This window comes from Nesoenas mayeri (genome assembly GCF_963082525.1).
Source record: "Nesoenas mayeri genome assembly, chromosome: 8".
Classification (NCBI taxonomy): Eukaryota; Metazoa; Chordata; class Aves; order Columbiformes; family Columbidae; genus Nesoenas; species Nesoenas mayeri.
This window is the reverse complement of record NC_137554.1, coordinates 6146008-6162590: the sequence shown is the minus strand read 5'-3', so window position 1 is coordinate 6162590 and position 16583 is coordinate 6146008. Positions and strand designations below refer to the sequence as shown.

The 16583-nt window shown below is 39.5% G+C and overlaps 1 protein-coding gene across 1 annotated transcript in view; it reads right to left on the bottom strand.

Moving 5' to 3' along the window:
- Positions 1 to 14620, bottom strand: part of ST6GALNAC3 (ST6 N-acetylgalactosaminide alpha-2,6-sialyltransferase 3) — a gene marked incomplete at its 3' end in the record, with an annotated part of 70789 nt that extends 56169 nt beyond the window's left edge. The window contains exon 1 of the mRNA XM_080349027.1: positions 14035 to 14620. Within this exon, the coding sequence (XP_080205153.1) occupies positions 14035 to 14393 (359 nt within the window). The 5' untranslated portion in view covers positions 14394 to 14620. The remainder of the gene's footprint in view (positions 1 to 14034) is intronic.
- Between the last annotated feature and the right edge of the window lie 1963 nt (positions 14621 to 16583).

Sequence of the window (16583 nt, the reverse complement as noted above, 5' to 3'; positions counted from 1 at the left end):
GGAAGATGGGCTTGGGAACCGTCCCTCTATTTAACGAAACATTGCATAAGGCCAGAAGGAGATTGTCATCAAGTAAGAGTGTATATACAAAATGCAGTAGATTATATGTCTACAACAAATAAAGCACAGAAAAATTCTTCAGAGACTGCAAAAATACCTGGACAATGTGAAATGGTGTACAAACATCATTTTTACAAGGGGATAGAGCATAGGCTCTCTTCAGGATATATATGGGAAAAGAATAAGCCCCAGTTAACCTCAGTTTCTTGGTCTTCTTGAACCTTTGTGTCTCATGAATGTGGGATGTGGCACTGACTGGAAACCTCAAGCTACCAAGATGCAACTCTGCTGGGTTGCAGCTCACACCTCAGACCTTCAGACCAAATAACACAACATCAGAAGGGGCAAAGTCCTACAAAGCTGTAGCGAGGAAGAAAGACCAGACCCCCATGTCTTCACCAGCCACCGCCAAAACATCGACCAGCCATCCTGCTAACAACAGCACAGAGCAGACGTCGTCCTTTGTAGAGTATGGAGGCACTCAGGGACACCCAAACAAACCTTCCCCAGCCCTCAGCACACCCTGCCACACACTTAAGGGGAGCAAAGATGTTTATACTGCTGCATCCGAGGGAAAAGCGAGACACGGTATTCTGAAGTAAATGAAAACATAAATAAACCCACTGCCAGTAGGACAGCAGAAGGTCCGGAAAACTGGGCAGACCTTACCGAAGAAAGTGGCCAGGCCAAAGGAAAACATCTCAGAAAGCTGTTTTCCAGGCAGACTGGCTCGGTTTAAAGGATGCTAACCAGCATTTCTGCAACAATATTTCACTACTTTTTTTTTGCTCAGACTTTTCTGTGTGAGGAATGACTTCGGCAATGGAGAGGCAGGGCTTGCTGAGATCCATATGTTGCGGTGAGGAGAGATGTAACACTGAGCTTTTTCCACAAGACTGGGCAGGGCAATCTGTCCTCAAAGGGCATATTTACAGGAAATCATCAAAGATAAATTTGTGGTTTCCACTTTCCTGATTGGGGCGGATGGTGCTGTATGATTGCTGCTCCAGGTCCTCAGGTGTCCTGCTGTTTGCAATACTTTGCACTTTAAACTGTCTTACAACTGACTTTGGTTTGTACTTATTTATTAAAAAAACCCACTTCCATCCGTTTAACTAGTTAATGCTTTCACAGCCCTTTGAAGCTGTAAAGCACTGCAAATTTAGAAGCTGTTCTTAACAATCATTTGGACAAATGGATCCAGAAAATTGCATATTGATGGAAGGAGTTTATGTTCTTCGCAGTCAAATATTTCCTCACTCATTTCATGCAAAATTGCTTGGCCAAACAGATTTTCCCAAGGCTCTCTCAATAATGAATGTAACTTTCTTTTGTTTCTGGCTCTTCTCCGAACCCATCAGGAAAGGGTAAAGCATAATGACATAGGTCTGTTGTCTCCTGTAACCCTCTGGGACTGTTCTCTCTAATGTGATTGTTCGAAAAATCAGCAGTTTTCTGGCAGGATATAAACCAAGCTATTTTACTTCCAAATAACACTGAAAAAAAATCTGAGCCTGCTCACTCCTTCAACATTAATTTTTAAAAGAATCAATTTTGTAATCTTTCAATTATGGTTTATTATAATGATAAAAATCACTGAGAAATAAGGGGGTTTTTTTCCACTTCCAGTGCTGGTTGCTGTCATCACACCACTTTCAGCAATGCTGAAAACATCTGGACTAATAAACCAGGCATTACTTATTTATATTTCAGTATTACTTATTTAGAAAGATATTAAACATCGATCCCCTTAGCAGTTGGTGACGTTATGAAAACTAAAAGCAAATAAATTCTATCTATAGGACATAAAAACCTAAAGTCACCGTGAGTCTGGCTCTCTTGTACTGTTGTAATTAAAAAGCACGTAAAAAATCCAAAGCAAAGCACATGGACCTCACTCCTTGCTCATCCTGCGGAACACACGGTGTCTGTGTGAACACCTCTGATGCTGGAAGCTCACAGAAAGGCTGTTGTACCGTACCAGATCCCTTCTCTTTTCACACCAAAATCGTTGTGCTGAGTGTCTGGTTTGCTTGAGCAGGGACATGAAGCATCTGTGAGAGCCTGTGTGTACACACGTGTACAAAGTGCTGTATAACCACTCCAAGCCTCTATCAAAGCTTGCATATACAGAGCTACATACTCACATAAGAGGGAACACGCATTGTTCATACAGCAGGTCATGCCAGAGCTTAGCATTTAACAGCATGAGCACAATGGCTTTTATTACGTTCACATTTTACAATAAAAAGCATACAGAAAAATAACTTGGTTTCTGATCAAAATCTGAGCTCCCTGCTGTTTTAATTCCTGTAACCAACGATCATCAATAAATAAATACGCATAACTTCTGCATCCCACTGTGAAGTTTTGTGTTTGTTTTAAGTACCGTATGTACTGAGTTGGGATCTGGAATGCCAGATCAGACTTTCAGGTATTCTGCTCCAGGATTCAAGCGAAAGAGCAAGCACAAGGGCACGGGCAGAGAGGGGAGAGCTGTTCTTCATCAGGTCTCTGACCTGCTTTAAAAGAGGTTGTGCCGAAAACAGGAGGCGTGTTTGACGCAATATATTTCACAATAAAAGGACAAAGGCTGGAAGAAGAAAGCCACATAGGTGACATAGTTGCAAACAATGAGCGAGGAAATCAAAGAGGAAAAAATGTAGAAAAATATCAGTAATGATAGAGAAGGAAAAAGATATTAGAAGGAAAGCAGGAAACATGGCAAATGGAAACAAGTACCTAATGAAAGGGAAACATGAGCAAGGAAGAGTTTGTGACCAAAGTACAGTGAACTCATTACAGCCTGTGATTTGAGTTCGCTAATCCAAATGGAAGAGGCTGAGATGGGCATAAGGAGAAGGCACAAAAGCTGAAATGCTTGGGGAATTGCTTGGGGCCAGGCCTCAGCCTCACAGACAACACATGCCTTAGTATGGCATCCAAAGAACCGGGCAGAAAACCACGCTCTGAACATCACCATACAACCATGCGCACTGTGGCTCACAAATTCTACCCACCGCTTATCTCGCTGAACAGAAAATTAAACCCTGCCTTTGCAAAGCCACAAGAACTGTCGCCTGCAAGGAGACAATCTCGTAGGTGGATGCACCGAATAACTCGGCTGGTCTCTGGGCTTCCTCTCCTCCATAGCATTCCCACCCCAGCAGCCTGAAGGTGCCGTTGCCTTCCCACTGATATGGGCAAGAGCAGCAGGGAACGCGGTAGAGAGGTGGGAGTCCCCGACCCCATCCCCTCAACGGGAAAGGCTTCTCTGACTTAGTTCTAATTAATGTTCTTGCCACTAAGATAATTTGGGAGATCTATGCATTCCTGAACCAAGCACTTGTAACTTAGAGCTCAAAATTCCAACGTACAAAATGAGAGGCTTGTCTACCCCTGTCAAAGCACCATTTTTCTATTTGTTCTTGCATGTTCCACCTATGGATATGACAGAAAATGAACTTGCTCATGTGGCTGGCTCTACTACTCACTAGTAGATAATACTCAAACAAAATTGCTACAGATGACAACACACATCTTTACAATTTTCTCATTCACCTAAAGAGGGATGTTATTCTACTGACTCAGTGTCAAGCTACCTTCATTTTTCTAACACAAACCTGAAGGACCTAAGATTATGTTAAAATTTGTGTTCGACGCAGCCATGTTGCAAGATTTGACTACCTCTGCCTTACTTAATTTTAAAAACCTTGTGAAGACTATATGTACCGTTTGATTAAAAAAAGAACTTCTAACCATTGGTTTGAATATACCATTGGTTTTGAAGTACATAAAGAGTGGACACAAACTTCAGTGAAGCATGCAGAGCTACAATTCTGTGCAAAATGTTCTCTTTACATGAAGTGCAATAGTATTGTAAAATGTAATTAGATATAATCTTCCCTGTTTTCTTTAGTTATTAACATTATGTAAAGATAAACTAAGGCATAATGAGTCTTTTCAGTATCACATAATTGTTATTTTAATGGTTACATTACAAGCAATATAATACTATACATACTTCCACCTCTCATATTAGTGGGCAATTATTTTGAAACTTTCTATTATAATCTACCCACAGAGACCCATGCATTAATGCTACCACGTTATTACAGTATGATGATGACCACGGTTTTGAAATCAATATGATAGCCTCAGGGAAAAATGTAAAGTAATAATGAAGAAAATATCTATATTATATGCCAGTTTCAGTCCTGGTAAACTTCAGAAAGAAGTTTAAGGGAAATGCGGAGCTGCTTGTGCTACCACTATCTTGAAACTGGTCAAATACGTATGAAACCTGTGGTTATTATTTCAAAAAAGGAGGAATACTTTTAATTGATCCAGAATTAAAAGCGTGGAGGTGACACTGGAATAAGCCTTCCCTGAATAGATCATTCACAACTATCATACTAAACCATATCCAGAAATATTGCCCAAAGTACTATATTTTCCACTGACAATGCAATGATCTGGTCTTAGTTACTTGTCCATTCATTGTCTTTCTCCTAACCAAGCAAAGCAGCGTAGCTTGGAAGCTGCTGGTGCTTAGACAAGTCTAAGCAGCACATAAAGCTTGTGAGTGTCCTGAGGACGTCCGACACAAAGTTAAATGAAATTTCACATCCACAAGGCACTCCATGGGCAAGACCCAAAATACCTCTAGGGGTGGGAAGGCTCTAAGCAGCCACTGAAAGTCCCTGGCAGAATCTGTACGGCGGAGCTGAAATCCAACTCTATCAAACGCTGTGCTTTCTTGGAAGAGGAGGTAAAGGTAACTTAAGACAATTAAATAAGCCTGGAGGAGTTAAGACCCGCTGCTTTCTTCTACTCCAAATACAAAACATATTTCAGTGTCATCACTAATATAAAATCGGAGCAGCACAGAAAAGAGAGAGAGAGAATAAAACAGAATACTAAGGTCCAGCAAAGACACCATTCTCCCTTGATGACAAACACGTGGCAAACACTGGTCACATTTTGTAACGGACTGGAGGAAGGTGTGGAGACAATGCTAAGATGGATGGAGGCAGGATAGGAAAAAAAATACCCAAATAAACTGAAACTAAAAATCTTCTTTTAGAGGAATACTGCTTTGCAAATACTCTTCAGATTATTTTTTCCCCCTAACATTTTGATTGACTGTAAAAAGTCACGAGACTACTGCTAATTTCCTATGGAAGGAAGTGCCAGAACATTACCACATTTGGCTGAAAACAGGTTGTAGAGCAGCAGAAGTAGTTTCCACTTCGCAGTTCCAAACCATTCCAACCCAAAATTAACACTGTAAGAGACCGAAATGCCTTCACAGTAAGCACACAACATTCAGAAAGCTTTATGGGCACGAATTTCTGCACAGCAATAGCTTGTGCTTTCCTCCGGTGTTCTTTTCTCAAGGAAGTCAACTTGTAAAAAGGGCATAAATATTCCTTGCATCACAAAGGCATTTGGAGGCTTAAGCAATACCTGCAATATTTTTGGAAATGCTCTTATGGAAAATGTTTGGGACGCTCTTCAGAGACGGGATCGCTAGCATCTCTAATGGATGTACTTCAAGGAAAACTCTGAAACAACATATGGAAAGCAAACCAAACAGAGAGCACATATTTCTGACATTTATGCTTGGTTTTATTGTTAAGATAAAAGCATGCTGTTTGTTCCTTAGGATTTCATCTGCTATCGTTTTCTTTCCTTTGTCTCATTCTACGCTACCGACATCATCTGCAGCAGTTTTTAAAGTTTTGCGGCAAATCCTGTACTTTGGGAACTTTAATGAGTCGTGTAGAGAATGTTATTAGACAAGGAGTCCATCCCTCCTTTCCATAACCAGTACGGCTATAGCAGAGAGGATGTGCTTGCTGAGACGACTGCTTTTAAAAACAAAGAAAAAGACGTCTCCAAAGAGCAGGATGGGATAGTAACAGCAAACTTGCAAAGAACAAATATGGGCATTTAGAAACCTTTTCTTCTACTGCAGTTGCATGTTTACTGAATACTTATGTAGCGGACAGTGTGGTGCCTCTGATATGCGGTCTCAACTGTACTCAATGCTACTACCAACAAGAAATGCTTACAACATCTTAAAAATAGAATGGCTGAACCATTGAACATCTGCATCAAAAAGTATTCCCCTTCACACCCACACTAAGCTACACATACTGATCAATATCTAGGATGTCAGACAGACTTGAGGACACTCCTCAAGATTCATAATAAATCCCCACAGTTGTAGTTGTTTTCCAAACCACTATAGCTTCTAAAACCTGCTGAAGATGTGAATGCCTGAGAAAAATTGTACGTGCTGCTCTTGTGCATGTTACTTTTTAAATGCACAGCTGCCTCACTGTTAAAAGCTCAGAGAATTTGAGTATCACAGCAACTGTATAGGATGTAGTCAGCCATCGTTTTCTAAACACAGGCTGTAACATATCCCAATGGCACATCAAGTTCTCCGAGAAGCGTGGCTGTGAATCCTGAGTTACCTTCAAAGATGTGTGCTATAAATCCATGTGAGCACATACATATCTGTACAGCTTTGCTGTTCTGAAGTTGCAGCCTGAATTTTTTATATGGAATCCATGATAACAGACATATAAATAAACAGTGTAGAACATCTGTTTCATGTTTATATGGGTAAAAATACACACTGAAGATGTGCATGAGCAAGCGCCTAGTTACACTGAGTTCTAAATTAATGACAGAATGTCACTGTTTTCCCCTCTTTTTCCTCACACCTATGTGTATGAGGTCCACACAGGCTTGATTTGTTATCAATTAAATTTTCAGTGAAGTATTTGTTTACTAATCTCTCTACATTCTAAGGTAAGGTACTCCAACACCTGTTCAGGCTAAACTGTTTCTACTTTTAAACAGTTTCTCTTTTGCTGTGTTACCTACTTTTTCAAAGCTTTGAGAAGACAATGTTTTTTCTAGACATCATTCAGTGAGATACCAGAAATTGGTTCTCATCCACCTTTTCTTATAAAAGTATTTTCTAGCAAGTTTTACTAGCTAGTGGGTGGACAGGTGTAGAGAAACTCTTCTCTATCGGAAGCGGCAAATCACTGTCATGTTTTATTCTCCAACTCCTAAGGTTGCTCATCCTCACTGGAGCAGCGACTCTAACACAAAATCCCCCAATGCACCTCATGCAGTTTGATTGCACTATGTTGTCTTTTCCTAAACTCTGTAAATATGGCACTCTAGGGAGCTTCCATTAGAAAGCCCACAGTTAGCATGCTACCCGTTGGTTACCGATAAAGTAATAGTAACATTGCATTTGTTTTCTAAACTACTTGATGTATCTCAGAAAAGTATTGCTGTGTGACAACTGGTGATAAGTATAGACTTCAATGGTAGTCACTGCGTTTTAAAGACAACTATTTCAACCGGCAGCAAGGCTGAGCTGAAAAGATAAATTAATTCCTTGATTTTAAAAGCATTAGTTCTGTTCTTTTAAAACGTTAAGCTCCTTCAGGAAAATTAAAATTTTGCACTATGGAAGATTGTCGAGGGTTTAGATTGCGGGGTGACAATAAAACCCTGGCAGATGTATTGTTAAGCTCCTCTCCCCCCGACTCTCCCCTTTTGCCCCTCCCTTCCCTCTCCCCCCTTCCCACTCAGGACAGGCAATCGGGAGGGAAAGAAGGACAGAGAGAAGAGAGTTGCAAAAATTAACAATGTTTTACTAATGCTACTAATAAGAATAGAGAAAATAATAGAAAATATACAAAACCAATCTTGAAAGTCTCAGTAACTGCAGAGCCAGCACCTGAAGTCCTGGACTGGACTCTGCAGCCAACCGGAGCTGGATTCAGTCTGTCACTAGGTCTCAGTTCACAGGGACGACTAGCAAGGTCCTCTCCTAATGCCGGCCATAAGCAGAAGGGAAAAAAGGGAAAAGGATGAGATCCTCATGATCTCCCATTTTATATGAAGTATTCACGTGAATGGGATGTTATACACAGTTGGTCAGATTCTTGGTCACCGGTTTCTCGTTGCCCCTCTCGCGAGATGTCCATCCGTGCTTATCAATAAGTTTGCATTCCATTGCTATATTTACCAAAACATGTGTCTGGTTCTCCAGGAAAATGCAGCTAATATGAAGCTTTAGCTGACAGGCAAATTCACTGAAAGAGAAACTTGTTTTTTAACAAAACCAGGACAAGACGATCCAGTGAATCTTGTGTGAACACCAAAGGCTTCATTCAAAATCTATGCTTCTGCTAATTTTTCCTTCCAAGCCTTCTGCCTTGCAACCATAAAACACCTTCACTGTCAGCAGCAAACCCAGAACCAGTTCAATCCACAGCGCTACCAGGGTTTCTAGCATACGGATCACTGACTTGCCTAATCCTTTCTAAAGGTGTATGCTCATGGGATGCAAGAAAATTGGAGGCAGAATCTCATCTACACACACAATCCCAGTGTTGCTCGTGAGAGGTATCAGCAATACCCTCATGACTAGAAAAGCTGCAGAATATTTAAAAGCCAGGATGGAAAAAGTGTGTGTAATTAGTACAATACCAAACATTGTATAAAGATTTAACATCTGGCTTGTCAGGAGCAGAAAACAGATTCAGTGGCACTTATAGAAGATGCTATAAATTAAGGGCAATAGATACTCGATTAATTCAAAGAACACATGAAAATGCACAAAGATAAAGTAGATCCTGATTATGTACTTCTTGACCTGAATCATCAGGTAAAAAGAAATAACTCTCTGGGTAAAGTCAGCAATCACCACAGAATCAATAGGTGTCTGAGCCCGCACCAATCCATACGCAGCCACGGTTTTATCACAAAATATTAGCTAATATTGATATTTTTTAATAAAGTTTCACTTTACTATGTAATTAGTGTAATGTTGTAGGGACTGTGTTTCTCAACAAAAGTACCAGTGCCTTGTACAGCACTTACTGGCATGTTAATAAAAACCGGACTACTTCTACTGAGCTCCGTCTGCCTAACAGAGAGAAGTGTTCATCTTAATTAGGAAAATCTTCATAAAGAAATACAAATGCAGTTACTAATGAGCTGAAGGGAATAAATCTAGGACACTCAGGAACAACTGGTGTTTTACCGGGAAATGGAAGAATGAATATAAACCCCAAAACAGTTGTTAGCTGTCCAGTGATTGACTACAAATAGCAATAGATGTTGAGCTTTTAAGTGTTTTATAATGAAAAATCTATTTATTTCATTAAGGCTTCATGTTTTAGACCCTTGTTTTTCCAGGTAATAAAGGAGTCCTGGCTGACAATGAAACTATTTAAATCCTCTATGAATTAAGATGGACAAATCCATTAGCATTTTTTGAAGGAATTGCTTTATAAAAAGAAAGAATGGAAGTGCCAAGCAATGGTTCAAGAAAGAATCTGCCATCGAGTGCTTGAAAAATGGTCACCAGCTCATTGCTCCAGGGAGATGACAACTTTTTGCTGACTTCATTGGTGCAGCATTAGACTCTATATCATCATTATAAAGACTATATGAGAATGTAAACTACAATTTATTTTGGTCCTTCGGAATGTTTCAAGAGGCTTTATACATTTCCTCTGCCAATCTGAATCAGTTTTTTCCATCATTTTCTTCAAAGAGTTCTGTAATTTAAACACATTGATATGACCCAACTCTGGTCATTTTCCTTTCAAAACAAAAATTAACTGATCTTCTAGAATTTCTATTTTAGAAAAAGCATGTTAATACAAAGCACGGATGGGAAAGTACCTCCTAAATCCCTAAATCTAACCCTCTGTGTCAGTGTTCACAATTTCCCAATGAAAAACCACTTTCTGCAAATATTACCTAACAGTAGCTTTTATGTTTTCTCTGAATGGCCTCGATAGGAAAACTAATACGTATATGTAAGCAAGTGCAAAAGTGGAAATAGCATTACTGTAATATCTAATTCAACTTCCAAACCAGAAATACAGCTTAAAGCTCTGACGTTCTGGCCGCTGACAGCTTTACTACCTCAATTCACAGAGAATATCACCAAACAATAGAAATTGCAGCTACTTGACCGTCAGAGAATGTAATTTCATTTATTCATTTCAATGACGTTTATACTAGGCTACGGCTTCATGTACATTAGTCAGCCACATCAAAACCCACATATTGGCTGAGGTGAAGCTGCGATGACTGCACGTGTCTAACAGTGTCAATCTGAACTTTACAAGAATATAATTTGCTAGCTCTAAATGACAGAGATATAATATAGGTCTCGTATATCTCCAAAGTAATAAATAATTAGTGCGCAGAACTGAGGAAGACAGCAGGTTGAGCACATCCCCGAATTCTGAACCTTGATGCAGAAGTCAGTGATCACAATGATCCATCTTTCTACCTCGAATGATAAACCAGCTTTCTCACCACCTAACACACAGCACCATCTGGCATGAACAGAGCAAACTAAGAACTTCTGGAAGAGAAGCACAAAAGCAATTTAGTTTCTTCAGAACTGTCCAAGATATGAACACAAATCCTTCAAACCAGCCATTTGACTGCAAATATGGCTTAGTGAACCAGTGGGTGTGCGGTGCTGAGTGGTTAGTCTGAGGTGTTTGGAGTACAGACACACATGGAGCCTACAGTCCGGATGACATTACACTGTCTCGTTGATATTAGCACAGATTTATTTTATCATCGCTTTTTGAAAGTGACTTTTAACGCAGACTGTTTTCTAAATGATCCTTAAAAGACACTCCTTTCTTCCACATCACCTTCACCTAAGGCAATAACATCCAGTAGCACTGATCTATTTGCTGCTAGTTTTCATTAATTTTACCCTCCCTAAGGGTGGTGCAGCTTTGGTGCCAGCTAATTAAAACCTATTTAGGGCTGTTCAGTGCACTTTATCAGACCAAAATTAGCTCTGCTGCTTTAATGAAGACTACAGTTTTCTCTGTTCTTTCCAATTAAATGTTATATCATATTGCATTCTATTTCTAACACATGGCAAAGGTATAGAGGGGCTTTATAACCACTTACCTGGATTGAGGTACATAAAAAGACGCCACATTTAATTATTACCTAATGTTTCTTTAAATTCCTTCACTAGACTCAATACATATTATACACCAAAACATTAGTGAAATAGTGGAAGAAGCTGCCAGCTTTATGCTCCCTCTAGGGAAGCACCAAGTAAAATGCATTAATGAAAAATTGTGCATGTCTGGTAATGAATATTATTTATGTACAACAATTATTCAAAGCAGATGAGCGTTCACTGCCTTGAACCTGAATGCTTCACTAATGAAGACTCTCAGAAAGAACATATGTCCCCCAGATTCATAACACCACATGCAAGGTTAATTCTCCAGCGTGGATAGCCCATATCTTAGGGAATTTTCTGCTGTTGTAGAATTAAAAGAAATGCGCTTCACTGTGAAACAAAGAAACTTATTTGTTGGAATTTAGAGGCAATTCTTGTTTCTTCCATGAAACAATGATAAACCCAAGCTGTGCGTTTTGAAGCTGCCCTCGGATGAAGCTCACACACCAGTGGCGCAGGAGCACATACCTGTTAGCTGCTTCTCACAGCACCCTTTAAAACCTGAACACCAATAGGATGAAAATACTGAAAAGTCCCACTAATTACCTAAAAAAAGGTACATCAAAGACTAGGAATAGAAAGCTCATTAAAGGCTTGACAGACTAGAAATCTGTTGCAATCTTACTGTGCGTTAGTAGCATACACTGTACATAAGGACAGTATTTTAGGATTAAACTAAAATAGATGTGGTTACAATGCACTCAGTACGTTTTAAAATGTGAACTTGGTTTCCTTCCAGAATTTTTGCCGGGAACATGTTGAGACAGACCTCTGTTCAATGTAATATTGCAAGCAAGAGCTGATGTTTCTCTAAGGAACTAAAGGAATATTTGGCTGAGGAACCCGAATCTGTCTCAGCATCATAACAGTCTGGCACAATGTGCACAACTCTTTCCATCACCCACAAATCTCTTATGCTCTCCCTTTACTGCTTTCACAAATACCTCTAACAGCCTCATGACCCTCCCTCAAAACAGCAGCCGGGTCCTGTGAATGTGACACAAAATGAAAGTTCCAGCTGAGGTCCCCCGATTAGTAGGAAACTGCAGGATGTTTGCTTGTGATACAGAAGATGTTGGCTAGTGGCACATTGATTGTTTCCCTTGTTTCTGGCTGACAAGCGCACTAAATGATAACAACACCATTTACTATTTGACGTGGAAAAGTAGGACTAAAAATGAAAGGCGCAGTAGATACAAGGGTATTACCTGATTGCCATTGTGAGAAGTAGTGGGTTTTTTCACGGTGTTAAAAGGAACGCACGTACAAATGCAATGTGATGTGGGTCATGAGGCAGGCTCTTTACAATTTGTCCCATTCACAGTGTGAAACTTTTAGTTGTTGTAATGGATTAAGGAGAAAGAAATTGGGCCACTTTGACATTAGGCTGCTTAAGAACTTTGTTCATAAGCACAAGGAGAATGGAAGTTCAATCTGCCTTTGATATACAAAGAAGCATTTGTATTGTGTTAATTGCACAATAATAAAACCTTAAGATGTGTTAATTTGTTGGAGAGGAATGAATTAGACTGGAGATGAGGATACTTTGACATTGGATGATGAAAATTTTTGATAGGATATACTAAGGTCTGGTTTTACAATAAGAATGTTGACAAAGTATTGTAAAATCACTGTGACCTGGCTAACATGGAAAAATCATAAATATAAACCAATTTAGGCTTCGTAATGCAATAATGTACCCATGATCACACATAGCTTGAATAATATGTAAACCATACGACCTAGATTGTAGGAGAGATCAAGAACAGATCTTGTGTATTTTCTCTGCCAGACTCTGTTCATCAGTTTGTTCAGTTACACTAAAGAAGTCACGATAACGTTGACACCTTTATGACATATAGGAGCTCCCTCCAGCTCCAGAACTGCAGCAGCAACGTGTGCACATGGGGATCAAGCTGAGGGGCAAGCCCTTCTCTACATTTCAGTAGCTTCAAACAAAGGAAAAATCCCAACTTACCCAGTTGGACATCACAAAGTGAATCAAGGAAGTTTGAGAGAACAAGCTCTTCTACTTCAAAAGCTGAGTAAAAATTCAGACTGAGTTAAACTGTGAACATCTATGTTTTTAATTTTGTCAGAGTAACTATGCTCCTTCACAACTGCAAATTCACGGGGTGCAAATTCACAAATTAATACTAAGACACAGCAATGTTCTGGAAACTATTTCCTAGTTAGCTCCGGTGAGTATGCCTGACAAGTGCTCTTCCATGCCCACACATAAGTGATTGGAATTTTTGCAGCTCAGTTACAAAATTCCACAATTTGTGGTCTTAATTCCACAAATCCAATTTCTGGTCTGAACATTCTAGACCAAACAGTGGCCCTCACACTTCCACCTCCTCACAGCCCCCACTTAAGCAGCATTCTCAGGTATGGAAAATAGAATTTCAGCATAACTCTGGTAAAAACCTAAATCTATTACTGCACCGCTGATAATCCATTTTCACCAAGTAACAGAAATAATATATAACACTGAGGTTTATGTGTGAAGAGAAGCTACAGTGCACCTCAAGAGAGAAGAAAATACACTATCCAGACTTATCCTTTGGTTGTGCATTTGGAAATGTTTGTGTAGCATAATCCTCTTCAAATAAAATGTCAATTTCATCAATAGTAAATTGAGCTGAAAACAACGCACAGCTTTGAAAACACTTCAGGAAGACATCCAATATACTTGGGACTCAAGCCAATGGAAATGGAAAGAACAGAAGGTAGCGTAGGTGGGGTAAATGGGGCCTAGCTGCTGCCTCATCAAGCGCTCATAACAGTCAAAACCACGTAACAATCCATTAAAAATGTATCTGGGGACTCATTTAGTAGCTGGCATCCGTCATGGACTTCTCTCATGTATCTTTTGTCAAACATTATAACTGTTCTTCACAAGTAGGACTTACCGGTCTTTTCCCGTCTCCTTCTTAAATACCGCATCGCAGTAACTCATGCGCTTCTCTGTTGTCACGTAGATTTGGGCAGTTGGGTAGCTTTCAACAGTTCTCTTCAGCATGTTGTACACGATGCCATTTCCATCCTTCCTCATGTTTCGAAAAGGTCCCCAGATCACATAAACAGTGTTGTTGGTTTCTTTGAAGAAGTATTCGGGATTCTTGAGGAGGAGAGGCACGCTTGTGTGAGAGACCACTCTTATGGTTGTCCTCTTCCCAACATCCTCCTCATAGCCCTTTGTGGGCGCATTGTTCATCCTCCATATGCAGGAGGACTTGTCTATCTCAGCTCCCACCTTCTGGCCAGCCATCTGTCCCGAGTTTGAAACAATGGCACAGAGGTCACAGTCAAGTTGTAGAGGCTGGAAAAAAAAGAAAACAAAATTATATAGCAAGTCCTTCTCTATAAAACATGAAGACTGAAAATTCAGGTAAAAGAATAACAAGTGCAGCCCAACAAACTGACAGCAACGCTTCTCTTTTAAAAAACAACTTTAACCATCCCCATGTGGTAGAGCCCTACCACTACAAAGCACTGAAACACAATCCTTTTTAGAGAAACAGATGGCAGTTCCAATATTTTCTCTGTTCTCCACCTTGCGAGGTCAACTAGAAAAATAATCATTCATTTTTTCCGCCTAAATGTTACTCTTTCCACTAGAAAACAATAAAAGAAAGAAGCAGTAGAAAACAATATTTAGATCAATTCCTTTTTCTCTTTTAACAAGATGTTGTCAGCAATAGAAAAAATAATGCTGGAACTTTAACTGTACAGTGACTGTGTTTATGTGTCTGAATGAATTGTTCCCAAATATGTGATAGAGGTCAAATGAGATGTAACTCTAAAAAGCAATGAAAAGCACAAAAATTCTGCATTTGGAAAGGAGATTTAGACATAGAAATATGATGTTCTGTCTGGAGAATGGTTCTGATCCACGAAAAATGAGAGGCAGATACAATGGTGACATGTGAACCAGTAACGTAACCCTGGACAAACCGAAGTCAAAGACAGTATTTCCTCAGTGTGTCCTAGGGTACTATTTCTCCAGTATGAATTGAAAATAGGAACACTCACCTAACAAAGATATACGGATCTCTCTCATGTTCCATTTGTCAGACTACACATAGTAAATGCATTTTGGTTCTTTTTTACCAAGAGTAAAAGGAAACGCCCCGTATTTAAGTTGGATTGTATGAAAAGTTTGGCTAGAAACCTAAAGCAAATGACAACTAGATCCACCAAAAAAACCTACAGAAGACTGTCCAGGCCATAAATCATCGACAATTTTTTGTACAGTCACAGACTTGGTCTTCTGCCATGTTCCCATCTGGAAAACAGTGACTTCAGATCAATGTTTATTAGGAATAACTAATGTGATGTTCTTTGGACATTTAGCCCAATAGGATGCTCGGTGCTTTTCTGATCAGACCTGTCATTATTTTCCTTCAAAATCACACCTCATGTGGATGAATATCCTGACTACATTTGACCACTATAACCTTAGGACATGGCACCTGACGAAACATCACGGTTTTTTAATATCTATATAATGGCAGATAATACAAGGACAAGAGATAAACATCTGAAAAGAGCCAAATTATAACAGCTAAAGTATCTCATCTTTGGGTGACAAATATTGTACTGAACTAAAATACATCCTGCAAGACTTCTGCAATAAATCTCACAATTGCAAAGGTTTGATTTCTCTCTGTGAGTGATTCATGAAAACACTCTTTCCTCATTTCATCAGGAGTTAAAGACGCCTGACTTCATGCAAAAGCATTGGCAACATTTCCTTTGCAGAACACCGTGTATGTTTTTATAGCTGTTGTAGTTTTAGAGAGCTGTCCCGCACAGCTCTTTGACAGCAGGGGTAAAATCCCAGGAGATGCAGCTGAACACTGTCTTTCTGTTTACTGCTTAGTTACAGAAATCCTCTCTAAGATACATTATGAGGACATGGCTGGGTGACCTAAACAAATCCATAAGCATAACTCACCTCTTAACATGAAGTGAATTGTTGAAGTCCCAGTAGATTAATTTATAGCTTTCAGGGTGAACTTTCAAACTAACAAATACTGAATATGAAACTGCTAGATAGGAAAAGCCAATTTGGTCAAGAATCCGGTCCCATTTAAATTTGTCTCAACCTCAGTGTTGGTTTATTTATTTTTTTTTTTTTCCGCAATATTCTACCTCCTCCATTAAAATAGAGCTGCTCTCTTAAATTTGGAATTGTTTGATTTTCTGACCTCAGTTAGAAATGCATTGCACATTTTCTATTCATTGAGTGTAACTGTTCTGCTCGAATAAACTGAGTACACTCACTCTTGCAATTGTGTCCCCTGGTTTTCTAGCTCTTTTGTTGTGATTCATTTATCTTGTTCCAATTTATAAAGCACTTTCATAATATTGAATGCCTGGACTAGGTCAACATATAATCTGTTCTTCTTCAACAGAGGCAGAGACTTAACCCCTCCGAGCCCTACCTCAGAATAAA